The sequence below is a fragment of the Daktulosphaira vitifoliae genome, unplaced genomic scaffold (assembly GCF_025091365.1).
Source record: "Daktulosphaira vitifoliae isolate Bord-2020 unplaced genomic scaffold, ASM2509136v1 Scaffold_1, whole genome shotgun sequence".
NCBI classification, from domain to species: Eukaryota; Metazoa; Arthropoda; class Insecta; order Hemiptera; family Phylloxeridae; genus Daktulosphaira; species Daktulosphaira vitifoliae.
In genome coordinates this window covers 12,106,910-12,128,413 of record NW_026099572.1, presented here as the reverse complement: position 1 = coordinate 12,128,413, position 21,504 = coordinate 12,106,910, and the positions used below count along the sequence as shown (strand labels likewise).

At 23.5% G+C, this 21,504-nt stretch overlaps 2 protein-coding genes and 1 long non-coding RNA gene across 7 annotated transcripts; 1 reads left to right on the top strand and 2 right to left on the bottom strand.

Moving 5' to 3' along the window:
* Positions 1-762: 762 nt before the first annotated feature.
* On the bottom strand, positions 763-9,098 carry LOC126896023 (ER degradation-enhancing alpha-mannosidase-like protein 3). Its single transcript, XM_050668443.1, has 14 exons — positions 8,416-9,098; positions 7,952-8,105; positions 7,756-7,884; positions 7,268-7,471; positions 6,970-7,200; positions 6,445-6,632; positions 5,504-5,669; positions 5,220-5,378; positions 5,057-5,155; positions 4,794-4,985; positions 4,610-4,729; positions 4,042-4,261; positions 2,609-2,724; positions 763-1,123 (listed from the first exon to the last, which is right to left on the bottom strand). Exons 1-14 carry the CDS (start codon positions 8,820-8,822, stop codon positions 920-922), a joined length of 2,589 nt encoding a protein of 862 aa, XP_050524400.1. The 5' UTR covers positions 8,823-9,098; the 3' UTR covers positions 763-919.
* Positions 9,099-12,770: 3,672 nt separating this feature from the next.
* On the bottom strand, positions 12,771-21,436 carry LOC126896026 (high affinity copper uptake protein 1-like). Of its 5 annotated transcripts, XM_050668450.1 has the most exons (7): positions 21,310-21,436; positions 19,969-20,104; positions 15,474-15,592; positions 15,264-15,397; positions 14,944-15,033; positions 14,698-14,730; positions 12,771-13,529 (listed from the first exon to the last, which is right to left on the bottom strand). In XM_050668450.1, exons 3-7 carry the CDS (start codon positions 15,582-15,584, stop codon positions 13,328-13,330), a joined length of 570 nt encoding a protein of 189 aa, XP_050524407.1. In that variant the 5' UTR covers positions 15,585-15,592; positions 19,969-20,104; positions 21,310-21,436; the 3' UTR covers positions 12,771-13,327. The 5 variants fall into 5 exon arrangements, with proteins under 5 accessions (XP_050524407.1, XP_050524404.1, XP_050524405.1 ...); XM_050668447.1 differs by lacking the exons at positions 19,969-20,104; positions 21,310-21,436 and adding an exon at positions 19,237-19,492; XM_050668448.1 differs by lacking the exons at positions 19,969-20,104; positions 21,310-21,436 and adding an exon at positions 19,064-19,193.
* Positions 14,370-17,794, top strand: LOC126896028 (uncharacterized). The gene is made up of 2 exons (XR_007701757.1): positions 14,370-14,477; positions 17,625-17,794. It is a non-coding gene; the product is annotated as an uncharacterized LOC126896028 (long non-coding RNA).
* Positions 21,437-21,504: the final 68 nt, after the last annotated feature.

Below are 21,504 nucleotides of genomic sequence, written 5' to 3'. Positions count from 1 at the left end.
CCAATATATGTTCGATAGAAAAAAAAGCCAAATCAGATATTCGATCTTGTCTCATTGTCGATCTTAAATAGTTTTTAGTATGTTTTAACTTACTGAATGATCTTTCACACGTCGCCACAGTTATTGGCAAAGTCAAAACTATGCGTAAAGCTATATCTACATTTAGATACTCGGCATGTAAAGAATATTTTGTAATTAATTGTAGTAGGTCTAAAGGTGCTGCGGCTATTCAGTCGGGTAAAAGAGATAATGCTTAAGACATAAACTCTTTTATTGCAAAAATAAAATCGGAAGCATTTAGAACGACTTCATACTTAAATGATAGGTCATTTATTGCACAATTTTGTATATAGTCTAATGAGTTATATAGCAATTGGTCTATTATGGAAAACATAGTGAACGAGCATCCCGACGATTAGACACTGCTAATTCAATACTATTCGATAAGGTGATAAAAACAAAATTTGTTATTTATAATTTTTACGAAAAGTAAATTTTTCTCGTTTTTTTTTAAACCCATGTTATAAGTCATGCTGGTATAAAAATACTAATACTAATACGAGTAATTAAATACTTATGTTATAGATTATACTATTTTTATCGTCAATTTTCGAATCTAAAGATTATCTAAATAGTTATAGCATTAGTGTAATACAGTCATTATGTAAAGTTCAAATTCTCAACGATAAGTTTTTTTTTTATAAATTGGTTTCAAAAAAATTCATATTTTTTATTAAGTCAAATTTTATTATAAATAACATATACGTTATAACGTGAAAAATTACAAATTAAATAACAAGAAATTATTATAAATTAGATTGATGTTATAATATGTATATGAGTTACACTAATTAAAAATAATCAATATTTTGTTGTTATTTATAATATAAACAAATAATAATTTTTTTAATGACTAGAGTTAATTTTCGTCTGGATCAACTTTCCTATGAGTATCATTTTCAGAACTTTTTTGCTTAGTTGATGGCAGTTTATCCACTTTAATAATATCATCGTTATTTTTTTCGCTTATTTGATTTGAAACTTCTTTTAATAAATTCAAAAATGATTCCTTGTTTAATGAATTGTCATCAGCTTTCCATTTAAGTAAGTCGGAAACCCGACCCTACACCACACAAACAAATTTTAAGGGGAAAAGTTTAATATCAATAAGTTGATAAATAAAATATCTAAAAGATATCACGAAAAGTATAAAATATAATTTTTCTGCAATTAGCTAATTTGAAATGATAAATATTTTTCAGATTAACTTTTTATTATTAAATAATATTTAAAACTGATTATTTAGTACCTATCATATTTATTTTTTGCATGAAAATTTATTTTTATAAAACAGTACAAAATTGAAAAATTCTTATTAATACCTTAATTAAATTTTATTTCAATTAATGAAATAATTTATAGATTATAAGTAATATAATACATATTTATTTATTTAAATGATAAGTGAAAACAACTGGTCCAGTGAAACTCTGATAAAGGTGAATGAATTCAAACACAGATCTACCTCAGTGATGACATATATCATTGATGATTTTTATTTTACTGTGAATACACTAATTTTTAATAAAAATTTTTATTTGTGATATACTCTCTTATGATTAACTACAAGTTAGATAAAATTATACTTGTTTAAACTTAATTATATTAATATGGAGAATTTATACCAAAAAAAATTAAATTAAAGGTAAAAAAGGCTTATAGTAAATCTAATATTTTGAATAATAATTTTGTATAAAATATCATGTTTATATGTTTTTGATCAAAAATAATTGTTTCAATTAAAACAGTTAAACCTTTTTAATAACAGCAAAATGTATATACATTTTACTTATTCTAAGCTAATTATTATAATTTTGAAGTTTTATTAGATAATTAGGATGCAGAATATTTTACTTTAATGATTTCATATTTTTTTTAATGGGCTCAATATAATTTATCCCTTCCTTAATTTTTTTTTGTATATCAATACATATATTTAAAAAAAAAAAATTAGGTCTGAGCTCTCACCTTATGCCTATGAATACATGTACGCTAATTTTAAAATTATAATTTTTATGCTATACATATTGCCAGTATTTATAAATATGTAATAAATATTGAAATGTAAAAATGTTTAAAACATTTTTAAACATTTCTCTTTTAGAATTAAATATACTGAAAATATTAAATAAAAAAAACTTTGACAAAAAAGAGGTCATTTTTAAGATTTGTCATTATTTAATTCAATATAAACAAGTTTTTACTTTTTTAGAAAATAATAATTTATAAACATAAGTTTATGATTTATCATCAAGTTATATATTCAATTTAAACAATAAAATAATTAACAATTGTATATGCTTAAATAAAGTTTGTTCAAAGACTTTGTAATCATACAAAAAAAAATTTCATTTTGAATTAAAAATTATACTAGAATTCAAACAATATAAAATAAGGGATTGTTATTTAAAAAATATCACATTCATTTAATTGATATCAGTATATAAATCATAAAAATTTAACGGCCTAACCTACGCCTACACAAAAATAATACTATTGAAAATAAAAGTTCAAACACAAAGGCTATAATTATAAAGTATAGTTGTACCTGCGTAGGATCATTGGATAATAAAATTTCCCCTAAAATTTTTTTTAGCTTATTCATTGAACTATTTATCACAGTTTCAGCATTTGACATTTGTGAATCCAGCTCAAATTCATTTTCTAAAAATTAATAATAATATTAATAAAATGTATTGAGTTTTAGATATATCAATATATATATACAGAGTGTTTGATTAATCTTTAACAAAAAATTTCTCTTAAATATTTTGAAAATTATTTTTTTAATTTAATTAAGTGTTTTTAATTTCTTGATTTATAAATGGTTAAATATTTGTTAGTTCTATAACTTATCTTTATAAGAAGTATCTATTTTATTTTTTTAAATGGTAACTTACTTATTTTAATAAATTTAATTTCAGTTATAGGTGGGCTAAACTAATTTAATTCAAATGTGGTCCAGTCTAAAATTCTTAGACTATATTTAAAACATATTTATTATTATTAATAAGAAAAAAATTTCAAAAAAACAAATGGTTAATTTTTAGTATTTTTCTAACAAAAAATGTTGATATAGATACAGGCTGTATCCACCCACACTACATATCCATTCCATGTATTAAAATGCTTGTAACTCAATGAATACTTGTCTTATAATGATTTATACAATTATTATATCAACCCATTAAAATTTTTTGTAAGAAACATTCTAGAAAAAGGACATTTTGAAATTTTGAAAAAATTAATTTTTTTCTTCTTATTAGTAAATAATAATAATGATAAATATGCTTCGAACATAGTGTAAGGAAATAATTACTAAAAAAAAATTTCAACAAAATGATAATTAGATTTGTCATTGTGACTAAATATCCAGTATCAAACATAGATATTCATTTGTGTGCCTTTGGGCGCTTTATAAAAAAAATCAAATCAATGATCATTTTCTTTGAAAATAAACTTTAATGAATAAAACTTAAAAAATTAAAACCTATTAATTACAATTATGGTATTATTTAATGTATTAATTTGAATTGGAAAAACGAAAATTGTCAGTCGTTGCTCCATATTGAAGCAAACTAATTTCTGATAAATATGTATGTAAAAAATTGATTGTACATTAGTACTTCTATACAATAATATATACAGAATGATTTACTCATCATGAATCACTTAATTTATTCATAAGATAAATAAAAATAATATAAATAATTTTTTATTTGTTTCTTTTAGTTCTATGTATCTCTTCATTTTTCATTCATAAAGTTTTTTTATGTTCGTCCCTTATATCTTATAAGTTTAATTTTTCAAATGGCAACACATCTAACTAACTAGCTTGGTCAATAGATAATAATCTAATTAAGAAAATGACAAGTTGATAACATCTTTTGGACCAGTATTTCATAAGTTATTAACAATTTAAATGACTAGAGATGAGACGTCAATGTTGCTAATTTTATCATTAAACTACAGCATTGATACCTTTTGGTAGTTCACTGATTGTAACTAATAACTCAGGATCACTATTCAGAATGTCTAGTAATGGGCGAGCTTCAGAAGCAAATAAAAAAACCAATGGAATATTGACATCATCTATGCCATCATCAGACATTGAAAAAGCTCTTGATGTCATAACTGATGAATCTGTAGCATTATCAATAACAATTCCTCCGAGAGCTCCAGCTTCTTGTAGTTTTCGTGCCTAACAAAATAAATTGAATAATGACAGAGTTTCATTTAATTTAATTTAAAAAAAAATTAAATCTATTATTTTATTTATCTATTTAATTTTCAAAGGATCAACATATTTGTATTTATAACTAAAGAAATATATTATAAACATTTTATTTAGTTATATGTTAATCTTTCAATAAAAATTAAATATACGTTTAAAATTTCATCCACACCTCTAAAGTTTTTTTTATTTAGAGGGTTAAACAATTTGACCCAATTTTACTAACATTTATAAGCCCCAACCTATGATTCGTCATGTATTCTACAAAACATTATGCTGGCACAAAAAGAACACATTATTTTTTAAAATTATTACCTTTTCAATAAACATACAGTCTCCTCTTTCAACTAATACAATTTTTTCTTTAACAACTTTTGAATTAACTAATGTTTCACATCCTTTAACAGGATTTGCAACTGCTATACGAGCAGAAACCTATAGGAGGTCAAAGTTTATATTTGATGTATAAAATAATAATAAGAAGAAAATTAAGTTTCACTTTGAGGCCAAGATTTAATTGAAGTCCAAAATTTGCAGCACCTGCATATAAAACAACCTTTTCTCCATTTTTGTTTTGAAATGATACTCCTTTAGCAGAATTAATTTTATCCTTTTGATTAACATCCTTCATAATAATATTAAGCTCACTTAAAAATTCTTGTCCATCTATTTGATCATCTAAAGTATTTTCCTAAATTAATAAAGAATATGATTAAACAGTGCTTATTTTTTACTTTTATAACTAATAAGTTTAATATTTACATGAGATGAATTCATAAAAAGGAGTGGGAGGCCATTCGGTAGTTTAGTAACAATAATGCCCATATCTTTAATTTTTTGCATATGTTTTTCATTACCAAACTGTAATACAATAATTTTTAAATTATAAAACAGTATTTAGGTTGATAATGAACACTATTATTACTTGAAAGATTTTAGCAAACTCTCGAGCTCTAATTCTTGATTTACCATTAGGACAAAGACCATCAACCATATTTTTTAGTGGTTTTCTAATAGACTCAGTAAGTAAATTATCAAAACTTGGACAAGACCTTTTAGGAATTTCAATATCTTCATCTAAAATCTAAAAAATAGAGAGGCCATTAATTTTGTTCCATACTGTTATTTTTAAATAAATATGTAGATGTTAAAGAAATTCATAATTTATAATTAATTTTCACAAAATTTATTTTTAATCAATAACATTACTTTATCAGCATCAGTATAGTTTTGGGGTTGCACAGATAATGAGAGTGGTAAAAGATGTCCTTCTGTAGTAAAAAGGTATTCATCAATATTGATAATAAGATCATCATGTTCAGCAAATAAAAGATATAAATATTTGAAAGTTTCAGCTAACACAAATGAATCCATTCTATAATAAAGATTTTTAATTCAATAAGATACATTTATTATAATATTAAGACATAATTACAATTAGTTATTTTAAAAATAATTAAGGCATTCAGTCAACATTTGGTCAATCTACAAAAAGTTATCATATTATATAATACTTCAAATTTATCCTTTAATTTTTTTACTTTTAGTTATGATCATTTATTAAAATGATATATTGATAGATTTCAATAAATAAAAAAATATATAAATATCAAGATTATTTTTTGAGTTTTTTAGCCACGATTTAACACAATATGTTATTTGTATATTACTTTAATAGCAATTGAAAGCTTAGTACAATAACCAGATATGTCCAACTTTTTTATAAAATAATTTTTTGTTAATTATGAATAAATATGTTATTTTATGTAATTCTGTACAAAAGCGAGTACTATATTCTATTATTTATGGAATTTAATTTAGAAAAACATTTTACCATTTCTTTTAATGAAAAATTTTTGATAATTTGCTTTTACCGGAAAAAAAATGGACTTATCTGGTTGTTGTACTAAGCCCTTCAATTATTACATTATATTGTTAAGACAATAGTTTAATTAATTAAATAAGGTTTTAATATAGGTAATAAATAGATAGGTTTATTAAGTTTCTGATACTTTGTTTATTTATATAACAATAAAATTACTTTATATTTATAATACAATTAAGTATCATGAAATTTTTTTAAAAATTACTCTTTTTAAAGATCACAAAAAATATGTATTAGAAATGTATATAGAAGAAAAAGGTATTACGTGTCTTCATTTGCAGATGTACGAACATCCTTTACAGCAGCAAATCCGCATTCAACTCTAGCATATTTTTGTAAAGATTGTAAAACTTCTCGACCAACATTTAGATAGTGGGGATCTCCTGTTGCTTTATACAAAAAATAAGTGGATTCCAAGAATTCTGGTCTGAGTGGATGTTGCCCCCAATGAACCTATTAAATTAATTTACAATTTATAAAGTAAAAAAATTAATTAATTAAATGATTAATTTATCAATAATAATTGATTCAATTGTTTAATTGTTTAAATAATAACTGAAATTGTTTAAATATAGTGTAAATAATAAAGTGAATATACAATAATTATAATTATTATAATTATTTTTTTACAATATTACTTGATCCTATATTTCCTAGCCACATTTTTACCTAAAATCTAGGCTTAAATTTTATACAGTAATTGCAAGTTTTTAAATCATAGCAATATATATTTAATGTGACCAATAAATGTATTATTTCCTTAAAATAAAAAACTATAAATTGATCCAACCTGAAAATCAGTGGTAAAGGCTTCAGGAATAAAATTGTGTCTTTGTACAACTTGGTACAACATTTCATGTGTTTCTATTGCTGGTTTTATATCACCACTAAGTACTTGTAAACCTGGCCAAAATGCTAATAATGCATCCATGAAATTTTTTGAATTTATCTGTGGCCGATGCATATGAACATCTAGTAACATTGGTCCTTGACTGATATATTTCATAATTGCGCTATAATGCTACAAAACAACAAATTTCAAATTGAATTAAAGAATTAATGTATTGAAATGAATAAAAATATTTTACCTTATTGAACCTTGATAAATATCGGCTTTCGCCGAGAAGAACATATGCTTTCAAACAATATTCATAATATGAATCTATACCAGCACCTACACCTGAATCTCTTCGTATCCAATCCCCTGAGTCTACGTTTAAAACAGTACCCATTAAGTTGGAAGAACGATGTCTAAGACTCCATAAACTATCCATTGATTTATGAGCTTTTTCCTATATTAAATGATTCATTAAGAGTAAATAAATATTGTTTTGGTGAAAAAGTCAAACGGCATAAACAAAAGCATCATATAAAACTTCAATCCTAACATCAAAAAGCCTCATTAAAGTAATTAAAGCCAAAGCAAAGTTGAATAATTTTTTTTATAATGTTATGTGATTTTGATATAAAATATATTAATATAAGCTAATTAATAGTGACTTCTTTTATAAACAAAATATTAAAACTATTAATTTGAAACTTACACTAAACCACTTACAAATTGTTTATAATTTACCTCAAAAATAGGTATCCTTGTTAAACGGGATAAAGCAGCCATTTCCAAAATCATTGAACCAGCACATGCAGTACATGTTTCTTGAAGATAATGCAATTGATCTTTTTTAATTCCATACTTTAAATTTATCTAAAACATAAACAAAAAAATTATTTTTTAAAATAATGAATATTTATTATGATACAATCATTTTTACCCTGGAATATGGTATACCAGTAGTAGTGTTAAAAGCTGGCAGTAATCTATACCCTAAATCTTTGGCTATATTTAAAAGTTCTCCATCATACCATTGCAAATAATTTGAATTTTCTTTAAAATGATGTGCAAAAATATGACCAGATAGTAACCCTCTGTAAAAAGTGTTGATAACTAAATATTACTTTAAACGTGTTGTAATATAAGATATCTGTTTTATTAAGTCCATATTTTCACTAATTTATGTCTATTCTAACTTCAGAGCCAAACACAGAAAAGCTAACAAATTTTTTCAAGTTTGTAAATTGACAGATTTAAATAAAAAAAATGTTTTTGTATTTTATATACTTGTATCTAATAATTCTTAGTAACAATTAAATTTATTTATTTTATCTTAAAATTTATAAATACATTAGTATAAATTGCACTTAAATCTTAATTTAATACTGACAAAATTATATTTACCCCAGAGCCCTAATATTTATTTCAAAAACTGAAACAACAACATCTCTATCAAAAGAGACATCTGCAGCAACTTTTGATACTGCTTTATCAAACTCAGGTAAATCTCCAAGAACTACAAGAGTGTCTAATGAATCAATTAAAGTTAATGAGTAGTTTCCTAAGACATCATCCATATCACCACGATTGTTTTCTTTTGTTCTCCAACGTCCTTTACAACTTAGAGGCATAAGTTCATCTGCTGGATATGCATTTTCCATATAATTATTGTAAGCATGGTAAAACATTTCTTTGGCCTCATTCATAAGTTCTTGTTTTTCTTCTTTACTCATAAATGGCCCTGTGAATGGTTGATCACAAACTGTCATGGTAATGACCACCAAGCCAAAAAAAGATAAAACAGATTTCATTATATTGGTTATGTTTTAAAGTCTGTCAACTAAGTTTGTGCATAAATATTATAAGCATATTGAGTTTTAGAATAAACACAATTAAGTATTTTCTGAAATTATCAAATTGCTCGTTAAAGAAATTACATTAAATATAATTTGTAATTTATATAGCTTAACTAAAACAAGATAAAAAAATATAAAAAAGTAGTAAGCAAGTAGTTAAAAAAAACAAAATTAATAGGTATATTTTGATATATAATTGCTTAATTACTATCCATTTCGTACACGTATTGAAAACATATTAAAATTATTGTGATTGTAGGGAGAAAAAAAAATTATCATCTTCATTATATTCACAAAACAGCTATTACCAGTTCATGGTTAAAAATGATTTGTAGATAAAGACGAGTGTTACAGTATGACCAAATAAAGTAACAAACTTTATTCTACGTTTCCATTACTGGTTCATTAAGATACTGTCAATGAGCTCGTTGATCACATACCAGCTCATTCTCCACAAGATAGCGCGTAGAGTGAGTCTACAGTTTAAAAAATAGATTGTTAAAACATAAAATAACTTGAATTTCCTATAAATTTTCAAAGAGAATCTAACAAATTACAATTGTTACCCCAGTATGTGCGTCTATGACTTTTAAAATGTCTTTGAGATCATAAAATGAAAAATATCCTGAAAACCCTTTTTCTTTGAGTTTTTTTTCTAGTCTTAATGCATTGTGCATCGAAACGTTTTGTAATAATCATAAACGTCATTACCAAATTTCAATCTGTACTTGGGTCCACTAAACCAGATAATCACTGTGTGGAATTCCAACAGTTTTAAAATTTGCTATTTTGGCCATTTTTCAATATTAAAGAGGTTTAACATTTTATATATAGTAATTTGAGTGTGTACATTAGGGCGGCCCTCAAAAATCGAATGTCTTTTTTTTTTACGCTATCCCTTAATTTTTTTTTAATGGTCAAAAAAATGAGCTGTGCAAAATTTGGGACCGATCCGTTAAGATTAACCCGTGCCCCCGGGCCTATTAAGTTGAGTCGAAGAGTCAAATTTAATAGAAATAACTGATCTATGTCTCATAACTTTTTTTTCTCTTAACTTAGAATAATAAAAGTAAAACTCAAGTAAAGGAAATTTTACAAGAAATTCAAAAATAATAACTTCAATGTTGTTTTCTCAATAAATAGCCCACAAAAACACTACATACAGTAAAAAACATGTAAAATACGTTATAACTGATTTTTAATTATTTATTTTCATTTTATTTTTTGGAAAACGCATATTCGTTTAAAAAAAGATTCTAGAAGTTTAATTTTTTATGCCAAGTACGATAATTATATTAGATTTATTATTTTATGGACAGTTAATTAATGATTAATTACAAATTTAACAAAATTGATTGTATTATTACATTTTGTCGTATCAATATATCAATTTTGGTTTACTGAATTACTTTAAGATAGTACCAATTATATTATTATTAAAGATAAGTATATTTGAGTTATTTTCGACAACTGATATAATTTGTTTCGTATAAATGCAACAGACAATTTGTGAACACGTTAAATATATTTTACCTGTTTATTATTATATATTAAATGATACGTTTTAATCACAAATGTAATATACTTTTAGCGTCTTTTAAAGTATTACATATAATATTTATCTTATTGGTAATTATTCCCACGAAATAACTGGTAGTAAGTTACCATCAAATTTACAACTTTAATCTGAACACTGATTTTTTGAAAATTGATCCATCATTTTGGAGTGCGAACAACAGTTACATAAATGCTTTAAATACTATAAGTAAATTACGAGTCATTAATGATACAGCCTAGCGTGGCATTAAATTAATCTAAGACTACATTAATATATTAACTACAAATGAAGAACAGAAACAATACGTTTTACAAATAGTAAGTAATTATCAGAAAAAATTTCCTAATAGTAAAAAAAGTACATTATCAAAAAATATATAATAATAATATAATTTAATAATTGTTAAAATATTTTTTTTAAAGTTATTATTATTTAAAAAAAAAATTAATTAAAAATTGTTAATAACAATTAAATTAAACTGTTAGGTTTGTAATTAATCATTAATTAACTGTCCATAAAATAATAAATCTAATATAATTATCGTACTTGGCATAAAAAATTAAACTTCTAGAATCTTTTTTTAAACGAANGTACTTGGCATAAAAAATTAAACTTCTAGATTCTTTTTTTAAACGAATATGCGTTTTCCAAAAAATAAAATGAAAATAAATAATTAAAAATCAACAAAATCAGTTATAACGTATTTTAGGACTTTTACATGGTTTTTACTGTATGTAGTGTTTTTGTGGGCTATTTATTGAGAAAACAACATTGAAGTTATTATTTTTGAATTTCTTGTAAAATTTCCTTTACTTGAGTTTTACTTTTATTATTCTAAGTTAAGAGAAAAAAAAGTTATGAGACATAGATCAGTTATTTCTATTAAATTTGACTCTTCGACTCAACTTAATAGGCCCGGGGGCACGGGTTAACCTTAACNATTCAACTTAATAGGCTCGGGGGCACGGGTTAATCTTAACGGATCGGTCCCAAATTTTGCACAGCTCATTTTTTTGACCATTAAAAAAAAAAGACATTCGATTTTTGAGGGCCACCTTAGTGTACATATTAACCCAACCTGATTCATGGATTTTTGACTTTATAATATAACCTTTAAGTAGTAGTGAAAATGAACTGGAATTCCCAAATTTATGTTTATTGACGTACTTGAGAATGCTTAGATGGATGAGTGGAGTGACTAGAGAATATAAGGTAAGAAATGAGTATATTAGAGGGAGTATAGGTGTAGTGTCAATCGTGGATAAGATGAGAGAAAATAGACTTAGATGGTTTGGTCATGTTATGAGAAGAGAAGAATCGGAAGCCGTAAGAACAGTTGTAGAAATGAAGGTTGAAGGAAGAGGTAGAGGAAGACCAAAAAAGATATGGAGAGATGTTATTGAATGCGATATGAGGACATCTGATGTGAGCGTAGAGGATGTGGGAGATCATATCAAGTGGAAGTTTAGGATAAGGGTGGCCGACCCCAAGTAGTTGGGATTAAGGCGAGGAAGAAAAAGAATATTGTTTATTATGAGATATATACATTTAAAGATTCAATTTTTTTTGAGTTAATATACATGTATAATACATAAGGGATTACAAATACAGGTAGCTAATTGTTTTTTTATGACAATATTCGCAGATATTCGCCTTTTTCACTAACTGAACTTCACTATACACTAACTGCCAATACAGAAATTATGACTGTGACAGCAATGTCATAAAAAACTAAAAAGTGAATAATAAATATGTTTTAAAAAACTAAAATAACACGTATTTAAAGCACATCGAACTAAAAAGTTAAAAATAATTTTTAACTTTTTAGTTTGATATGCTTTAAAAGGGTGTTTTTTAGTTTTTTTAAACTATTTATTCAATGCTGCGTCCGACTAGTCGTAAGCTATCTCTCGCCTAAACTGGCTTGATAATCAGTTGTGGGATATTTTATTGAAATTCTAGCGTCTTTAAAAATTCTAAGCATAATTCATTGAACAACTTGGAGAAACTTCTTTAAGTGAATAACCACAAAGATTTTGCTAGTTTAAGGCGACAGAAATTAGGCGATTTGAACTTGTAAGTATTTCAAATGCGATTTTTTGTTTATCAAAGTAAAATTTAAGTTTCTACAATTTTTTCATCTGCGAATTATTTAAAATATAAAATATGACAGAAGTTACAGCTAGACTGTGTATGTTTGATATATGCGAGTATAATAATTTCATATTTAAATATTTTTTATAATAAAACGTAATATATAGTGCATTAATAATACTGGTAATAAATATTATGTTCAAATGTATATTAATATTATGAATGTCAAAAGTAAAAAATAACATTTACGGTATGTTTAAAAGAATTTATATATTTTAATGATAAAATAACAGTAATGTAACAATAAAAAAATAAAACAAACAATAATCATATACATAAAAGATTATATAATGAAATATGTAATATTACATAAATACATGCAATTATAAATAAGTTTATTTACGTGTGTGGACATTTACCATTGTATAAAGAATTTTAAAAAAGTACATGTTGCAATTTTGTTTAATATAACTGCTTACTAAATTGTAATGTCCTAGATATAATTAACAATTTTCTAAAACATATTAGCACCAAACAAGTTCATAAAAAGCAAATTGCTGCAATTTTATTTTTTTTAATTCTTATTTGTTCATACAAAGTCTTTTATAAAATTTAATTTAATTTAAAGAGTATTCATAAAAAAGACTTGCACCATTATGCTTTTTTTGAGCTCAAATGTTAATTGAATCTACTAAATATGTTTCAGATTCATTAATAAATTGAAGATAAATTTACACTCACAAGTTGTACATAAAGTTGGAAATTTAAAAAGTAGGGGTTACCTATATAATTAAATTGGCTGTTATTATTAATGACAATGTTCAGTTACATCTACAACAACTGATTTCTTCCATCCAAAAAGAAAATATCCTAAAGTAGCACCAAGTAAAACGGCTAAACAAAGCCAAACATTATAAGTCATAAATATTAACATTAATAAGTAGCTAACGGTTATTTGAATAACATGTAGGAATGTCTGAAGAAAATGGAATGAACTCAACATAGTTGGTCTGAAAAAAAAATATATATATTAATAAAACTGATGTGAAAGCCTTTATTCAACATTCAACTAACATTAATATAATACATGAGTTAGATAAAAACTATTTTGTACATCATTTAGGTTTAAGCATTAAATAAATACACACAAAGACAATCAAAATATTTCAAATCAAACTATCAAATTATTGATTAAACAAATTATCATTTATTAAGATTCAATTGTAATAATAATGTAATATTACATAAGTGTAATAATAATAACTAATTTATGAATTACATCATTCTGTAGTAATTGATGAGTGCAAGATTTAATACCAACTAGCCTAAATAGTTTCTGGCATTACTTAAAAAAGCGTGGAACAATATAAAATTAGAAACATTACAAAAACTGGTTGAAAGAATGCCGAAAATTTGTAAAGAAATTATAAAAACAAAAAGAGATCATTTCCAAGAAAATCAACTAAAGTAAAATGTTCTTTTTTTTTTTTTTTAATGATTTATAAAAAATAGATTAAGAATTATAAGAAAATGTTAAAATTATGTTCTACACATTAATATTAGGCAAATTAAGTAAGTTATTTCATAAGATAAATGAATAGACTAAAAAAGTATAATTTTCTAATGTGTATTCAAACTTTTGGCCTGTACTGTATGTTGTCATATATGTAAAAAAAAGGTAATTTAAATATTTGTCAAGTTTAAAAAGAAATAATATTCTGTTCAATGTTTACAGTTTTTTATTAATAGTATAGTAATAATTTTTCTGTTAAATTTATTATTTGTGACATATTTCCTTTCTGAGCTTAGTTATTCATTTAAAATTACGTAACTTATAAGTTCATATCTAAGTTTTTTAATAGTATTTCAATCCTAAAAAATATTTATATTATTTATTATACAATAAGAAATCTTTTTAAACTCTTTAGGATATAATGAAATTATAATTCAAATATAAAGTAAGTTATATTCTATACTTCTTACATCTCGATAACATAATTTTGTTTTTAAAAGATAAATTTTGTAAAACCTCTACTGTATTTAAAAAATAATAATTCTACTTTTACTTAACTGAAATTATATTATTATAGCTATTACTATGAAAATATAATTAAAAATCAAACCAATAGCATGCAAAATGATTAAAATAAAAACACACTCTGTTAAATCTCCACTTACAATGGTTGTTTAAAAAGTACAGTTCCAACCATTCTGTAAATAAAATTAGTATTTCAATTCTAAAATTATTAATTGTTGATGCTGGAAAATTTACGAATATTCTGTTTTAGAACAGATTAAAAAGAAAAGGTAATAAATTCATAATGTGAGTCAATAAAACTGATAAAACAATTTAATCTATCACTGATAAAAACTGTTTTTTTTTTTTTTAATAAAATATCAAATAAATTTCAATAAGTAACTTACTGTGAAACCGGATTACTAGATTCTTTTTCTAATGGAATTTGCACTGATCTGTACTGAATAGCATTATATGATTTCCAAAATAAATATTCGCTGAAATTAAACATAAAAACTAATATATTTGAAAAAAATATTTGCATTTAATATTCATTATAGTATTATTATAATAAAGTTTATTATAATTATTTCTTAATTAAGTATTTTAGTTTTCAAGACTAAACTTTTTTTTTTTTAATAGGAACTCATTTTAAAACACCAACTAATATATTTAAATATCAAACATTTCAGGGAATATTATACCTATATTCATTTTTATAACTCACCGAAAATATTTTAAGCCTTCATATAATGTAGCCAATAAAAATATGCCAACCATAGAATATATTAAACCTGTAGTGGTATTGAATTTCCACCAATCAAATAAAACTGTTGCTTCAGTACCGAAATAAAATGCCATCTATTTTAAAAATTACAGTTACACAAATGATAATTAAAATTTAATAAGAAAATTCAAAGACATAATAGTATTTTACCTTCATATGACACGAATGGGCGTCTCCAGTCATAGTTTTAATTTCACCATTAGCAAGGGAATTGGGAGAAAAATTATCCATTTCTTCATGGTGATGATGATGATGATCCATTTTAAAAACTAAAATTTTTTTATTTTAATTAGTTAATAAATAAGAAAAAATGAACAAATCATACGTGTCCAATTTGTAAAAATTAAATAAATTCTAAATAAAATTGATCCAGGAAAAAATAACTTGACTAGATAATCTAAAATTTTCATAAGAGGTTTCTAATTATTGAAGTGGTTAAAATATTGTTTAATATTTCTACAATTTGATCATATCAAATAAAGATAAGATATTAAAATCTTAATACTAATAATTAACAAAGTAACTTCTTACTAGATAAATATTTAGGTAACTATGAAGTACTAGTTAAATTTTCGAACTATTCACTTACACGATAAGATATTACAAAATTAAAAATAAGTACTTTTTTATATTTGAAAAACATACAAGAATCTTATTTTGCTATAATATAAATTCTGGTAATTTTCATTTTGTGGGCAAAAAAAAAATTATGATAATCCACTATTTTTTAAAGGAAGTTTAAACCGCAAATTGTTTTATTTTTAAATAGCGGAAGAATAAAGATAAAAAGAGTATAAATGTGATAACATGCATTGTTTTGATTACAAAATTATACATAATATAATATAATTAATACACAGTAGTAAAAATCTCATTAAGAATAATGAATAGAATTCGTTCATAATAAAAATTATGATCGAAATAGTAGATACAAATTAACAGTTGAACTCTAAAGAAGTTCTGTATTAAAACATAGAGGAAATTAATCATATAATTAATATTATTTTACAATATGAACATGTAGTTTAATTTGTTTACATATGTTTGGGGTGTATATATATATATATATATATATATATATATATATAGCCAATTGGTATGTTTTAGGATAAACTGTCAAATACCAGAAATACTATTATGTTCAAAATTTTGATATTTGGGGTCGAAACGAACTTTCAATTTTAAAATTGAACTTGAACCAAACCGTACATCAGTTTTAATTATTTTCACATTTTTCATATCAGAATTCTACAAACTCGACGTGATATTTGAGTATACTAGTTTGATTTTTAAATCGAATTACTAGGAAAAAGTTCAATTCAATTTTTTTTTTTTTCAAGTTTGATTTTCGAACTGAACCAAAACCCTAATTTCGATTCAGTTAAAACCTCACTACTATTAAGTAAAATGATTAATTAGGATGACGAAACATTTAAAATATCATTGTATGTAAGAGATTAATGATTATGTATTTTTAATACTTAAAATCATTATATCAAGTTAAATTTTGGCAATAAAATAAAAAATTATAGATATTAATTTGATAAACCTGAAAGTTAAAATTTTAAGTACTGTAGTGTTCATTTATTTGGAGCTATCAAATGTAAATAATACAAAATAAAATGATAGAAATATTCGAATCCATCATTAGTGATAATAACATCCTATAACACACTAAAAATTAAAAACTTCATACGTTTTTATTACAACTAGATAACTTTTTGATTACAAGAGGTATTAATTTTTTCTAAATTTTAGTAGCAATATTTAAAGGCATTAAAATTACATTGTTCAAAAGACAGTATAAAAATTGGTAAAATTTGGATATTTCCGTTAAAAAAGTTATTAAGATGGGAAGCTAAAGACAATGTTCATTCCTAAACAGGGTTGTTTAAAATATAAGTAAATAGTTTAAAATGTCCTTTAAGACCAATGTAATTTTGAAATTGTCGGTGTTTTGTAAGCACGCATTGTTTAAACCCGTAATAAATCTGATCCTGAATATACAATTAAATCACAAATTTACCAAGATGGGTGCTAATTCCGAATAATTTTTTTTAACTCCCAAAATTGAAATTTAATGCACTACTATTTTATTAAAAATAAATTATTTAATGAATTTGTATAATACTCGGAAATCTTTTTAATTTTCTTGTTCGATTCCTTATTTTTCCTTATTATTTAAAATAAACATTTAAACATAGCAATTAAAATTGCATTAAATACGAAATACATTTTTTCAAAATGTGATTAAAAATTCACATCAAAAATTGATTAGTAAATTACTCTATTTATTTCCAGAGAAACAGACAATTAGACACAAGAAAATGACAAACATATAATACAAAGAGTAAAAGGTGAAAGTAAAAATAGTTAACAAGATATAATTTAACGAGATCATGTGAATTGTACAAATATTGTATAATAAGTTAAAAACTACTCCATATTTTCGTAAAACTTTATCAATAATACTTTTATTATAATTGATAACAACTCAACTGATCGTCTCAATAAAACTTAAATATTAATGTTAAACATGTATATTAAAATATTAAGATCATTTAAGTAGGTTTTATGTTTCGAACTAAAACTTCCGGTTCAAAAAAAAAACTTTTTCTTTTTTTATAAAATTAGAAAATTCGTATAAATTATGCTAAAATCAGTTAATTTTTTTTGTTCATTAATACATAGTATGTATTTTAAACCAATAAATTTATATTAATAAAAATTTGAAAAGTTGTCCAATCATTCAAAATATTCTTTTGAATAACCTTAACACATTTTCATTATTGAGGAAATGAAAAATTGTTATTTGAATGTTTAATGGGATACAAATATGACAAAATTAACTTTTTATGAATATTCTATGAGTTATATTTTTTTTGTTTTCAAAAATCGTAACATTAAATTTTTTGAAAGGTGCCATATAAGTTTAATTTGCCACCAAGGATGTTTAATAAAAGAATTTTTGTATAGTATTAGTTTTTAATTACTATTAAAAATAATGTCAGGAATAAAATTAAAACTATCAAAATGTATGATATTTGAAAATAAATATTTATAAATGTTTCTAAGTCTTTTGATATCTACTAAGACCATTTATGTGTTTATTGTTTTTGACAAAAATCAATAAATATAATAATTTTTCATTGTTTATATAGAATATTCAGTAAGTAAGGTAACAGGTATACATTGTTCTCAATGCTTGTAACAATTGACCTATCTTCTAAATCATTGAACACTGTATAATAACTATAAATACTAATGAATTATTAAAATTTTTTATAAAACTAATGAAAAGCCAAAATAAAATAGTTAAAATTACATACCCTAAATACTATTTACTAATTAACTACAAGAAAATCTTATTACTTTGATAATTTTATATAAATAAGGTAAATCAGTGTTGTAATATGCTAAATGTATTATTATAATTAAAAATAACCATTTTTACTAAATAAGATTGTTATATTGAAAAAAAAAGCAGACAACTGTTATATTTTGAAAACTTACTAATACAATGAATTTAAATGTTAATTTAATATAAAGAAATTATCACAAAAATATTCTATAATTATTTTATGATCAGAACTTTGATTACAACTGTTATGTATACATTTTTTATACATTACAAAAAATTTTTCATTGAGAAATCATGTATGAGTATATATTAATTTATAATTATATTAAAACAACAAAATATGGTTCATTGAGCTAAGATAATTAATTAACTGACACACCCACTAAACTATTGTGTTTATTGTTTACATCCAGATATACAACCAATAATCAAACATTTGTCGCAGATATAATAGTAAAGACTAAAATAAAACTACATTTATATTAATTTTTAATTATAATGTAAGAAAAAAGTCTTGATTTAATAAATTTAATTAAGCGTATTGATAAATACCAAATAAGTGAAATCCTTAAACGTCTTCCAAGCACTACTGATAAACTGGAATTATTCACGATTGGTAAATGAAAGTATTCCGTTGTGGAATGAAAAATTAAGAAAATAACCTTCACTCAGTTCAAATACATATTCCTGGTGTATACACCAAACAATTTAGTTTACCACTTCTACAATGACATTCTAAGATGTTTGAGTAAAATTAGAGTACATTCACTTTCTTTTGCATTTTCCTTCGGCGATACTGATTAAAATTAGATAATGTTATCAGCCAATAGTCTATTACTGTGGCCACAACGTAGTCATAAACCGCAACCAAGGTGATAGATAATGAATCATGAGTGTAAATCAGCATGCCCATAACATCAACGACAACAAAACGTGACAAATTATTATTACATTTAGTATCAGTAACCAAAAGTAGCAAATAGTCATAAAATTTGTGAATTGCTATATTTTATCATGAAAAAAAAATAAAATTCATATTGAACATAAGGCAAAGAGTCCATAATTTAAAAGAAATGCTACTAACATTAGTTTTCTTTTTTTCTTAATTCATTAAGTATCTAAGAATTCCAATTAGTAATATTAATAAAATAATTGTTTTGTATTAAAAAAAATTACTATTACACAGTTCTTTTAGTAATAGATATTTAATTACATAGCTTCATGTAGATTACGTGAAATAATTATTTGTTTTTATAAAAATGAAGAAATAACTATGTGATTTACCGAGTTTTATAATTAGTCGTATTTAAATGAGTTTTCAAAAAATATTCATTTAAGCAGTGGCATAGCTAGGAGACTAAATGGTCCGTAACTAATGTTGATTTCCAGAAGACTTCATTTGAAATTAATTATCATTCCTCTAAAAAATTATTAAAATTCATTAAAGTTTTATATAGTTGCACTTTTAAGATCCTAAATAACATTATTGACTTAAACAACTTAAGTTGTATAAGTCAATAATGTTAAACAATTGTTCAGTCCAAAGTAGCACCTAATGCCCAAATATATTCTTGCTTTTATTTCCTCTTGTACTTCATTATATATTTAATTAATGTATATGATTATATTAATTTATATGTTTAATTATACCTAGGCATTTGAATTTCTGTACTCTATTAAATTTATATGCCTCCACTTCCATATCAGTGTGTACACTTACAACAAAATCACCTTTTGAGCTATCCTATTCGATAGTTTATAAACTCAACCAAAGATTCAACCGGTGTCTAGTGTGGTAATTGTGAAACCTCGAGGGATCAATTTTGTTTATGGGAATAAACAAAAATATTTTTTTTACTTCTGGTAAATTTACAATGACATTTTCATATTATATTCGAAAAAGAGTATTATTAATTTCATCAAATTTAAATTTGATACTTATATGAATAACTATTGTAATTTCAAACGATAAAATCAATTTTTATTTTATAATTTATTTTAAATGAAGTTTGTGCTTTCATATAAATTATGTATTTAATTTTAAATATAGAGTTGGTCCTTTATGTATTAGCTTAACTATATTAAACTAAACTTATGTGTTTAATTATTCCGTTACGTTTTGAATTGTAATTGTGTTATTTTTATGTATTAAAAGAAAATGACTAAGTTATTAACAGAAATCATATTTATTAGCCTTTCGTAGAGAAGCCTTAGTAAAAGAAACAGGTAGCAATTAATAAATAATATAATCCTAAATGCGGAGATTATATTTATATTTTATCAATATAAATATGATTGATAAAAAACATAGAATTGAAACAAGTCGTAGTTTTTTCTTACAATTGTACTTCGTGTGTGTAACATGATTTTTTATGTACATTTATAATAATACAATTTTTAATAAATAAATAACGTTTAGAATACCTAATTATTGAATTAAACTATTTATATAGCTTTTATTTTTTGTTCCAACAAATAAAGTTAATTACTTATTTAACGAACTATTTTTTGGTTTAATTATTTTATAAATAAATAAGTTCAAACATTTGAACATTGTAATTTACAAATAATTACTATAATACTAATAAGATTTTTAAAATAACAAAAATGTTAAAACTGACTTACGTGAAAGCGGTAATTTTTTTTGGATGACCCTTTTTATTCATTATTTTTTTACCAAGAGATTTTACATTTTTTGGAAGAATTAAACTCTTTACTACACTAAAATTGTAAAGGATGTGATGTTCGAACATACATTTTTTAATGATATAATCCGACTTTTAACAATAAGTTAACAATATGAAGTTAAAATATTTTTTG

Excerpts from the sequence above, each read along its gene's own strand:
- LOC126896023 (XM_050668443.1), bottom strand. The coding sequence starts at position 8,822 with ATGAAATCTGTTTTATCTTTTTTTGGCTTGGTGGTCATTACCATGACA. Across the intron at positions 5,670-6,444 it reads ACATCTGCAAATGAAGACAC|AATGGATTCATTTGTGTTAG; the intron begins GTAATACCTTTT and ends TCTTTATTATAG. Across the intron at positions 5,379-5,503 it reads ACTATACTGATGCTGATAAA|ATTTTAGATGAAGATATTGA; the intron begins GTAATGTTATTG and ends TCTATTTTTTAG.
- LOC126896026 (XM_050668450.1), bottom strand. The coding sequence starts at position 15,584 with ATGGATCATCATCATCATCACCATGAAGAAATGGATAATTTTTCTCCC. Across the intron at positions 15,034-15,263 it reads GAAGGCTTAAAATATTTTCG|CGAATATTTATTTTGGAAAT; the intron begins GTGAGTTATAAA and ends GTTTAATTTCAG. Across the intron at positions 13,530-14,697 it reads GTACTTTTTAAACAACCATT|ACCAACTATGTTGAGTTCAT; the intron begins GTAAGTGGAGAT and ends TTTTTTTTTCAG.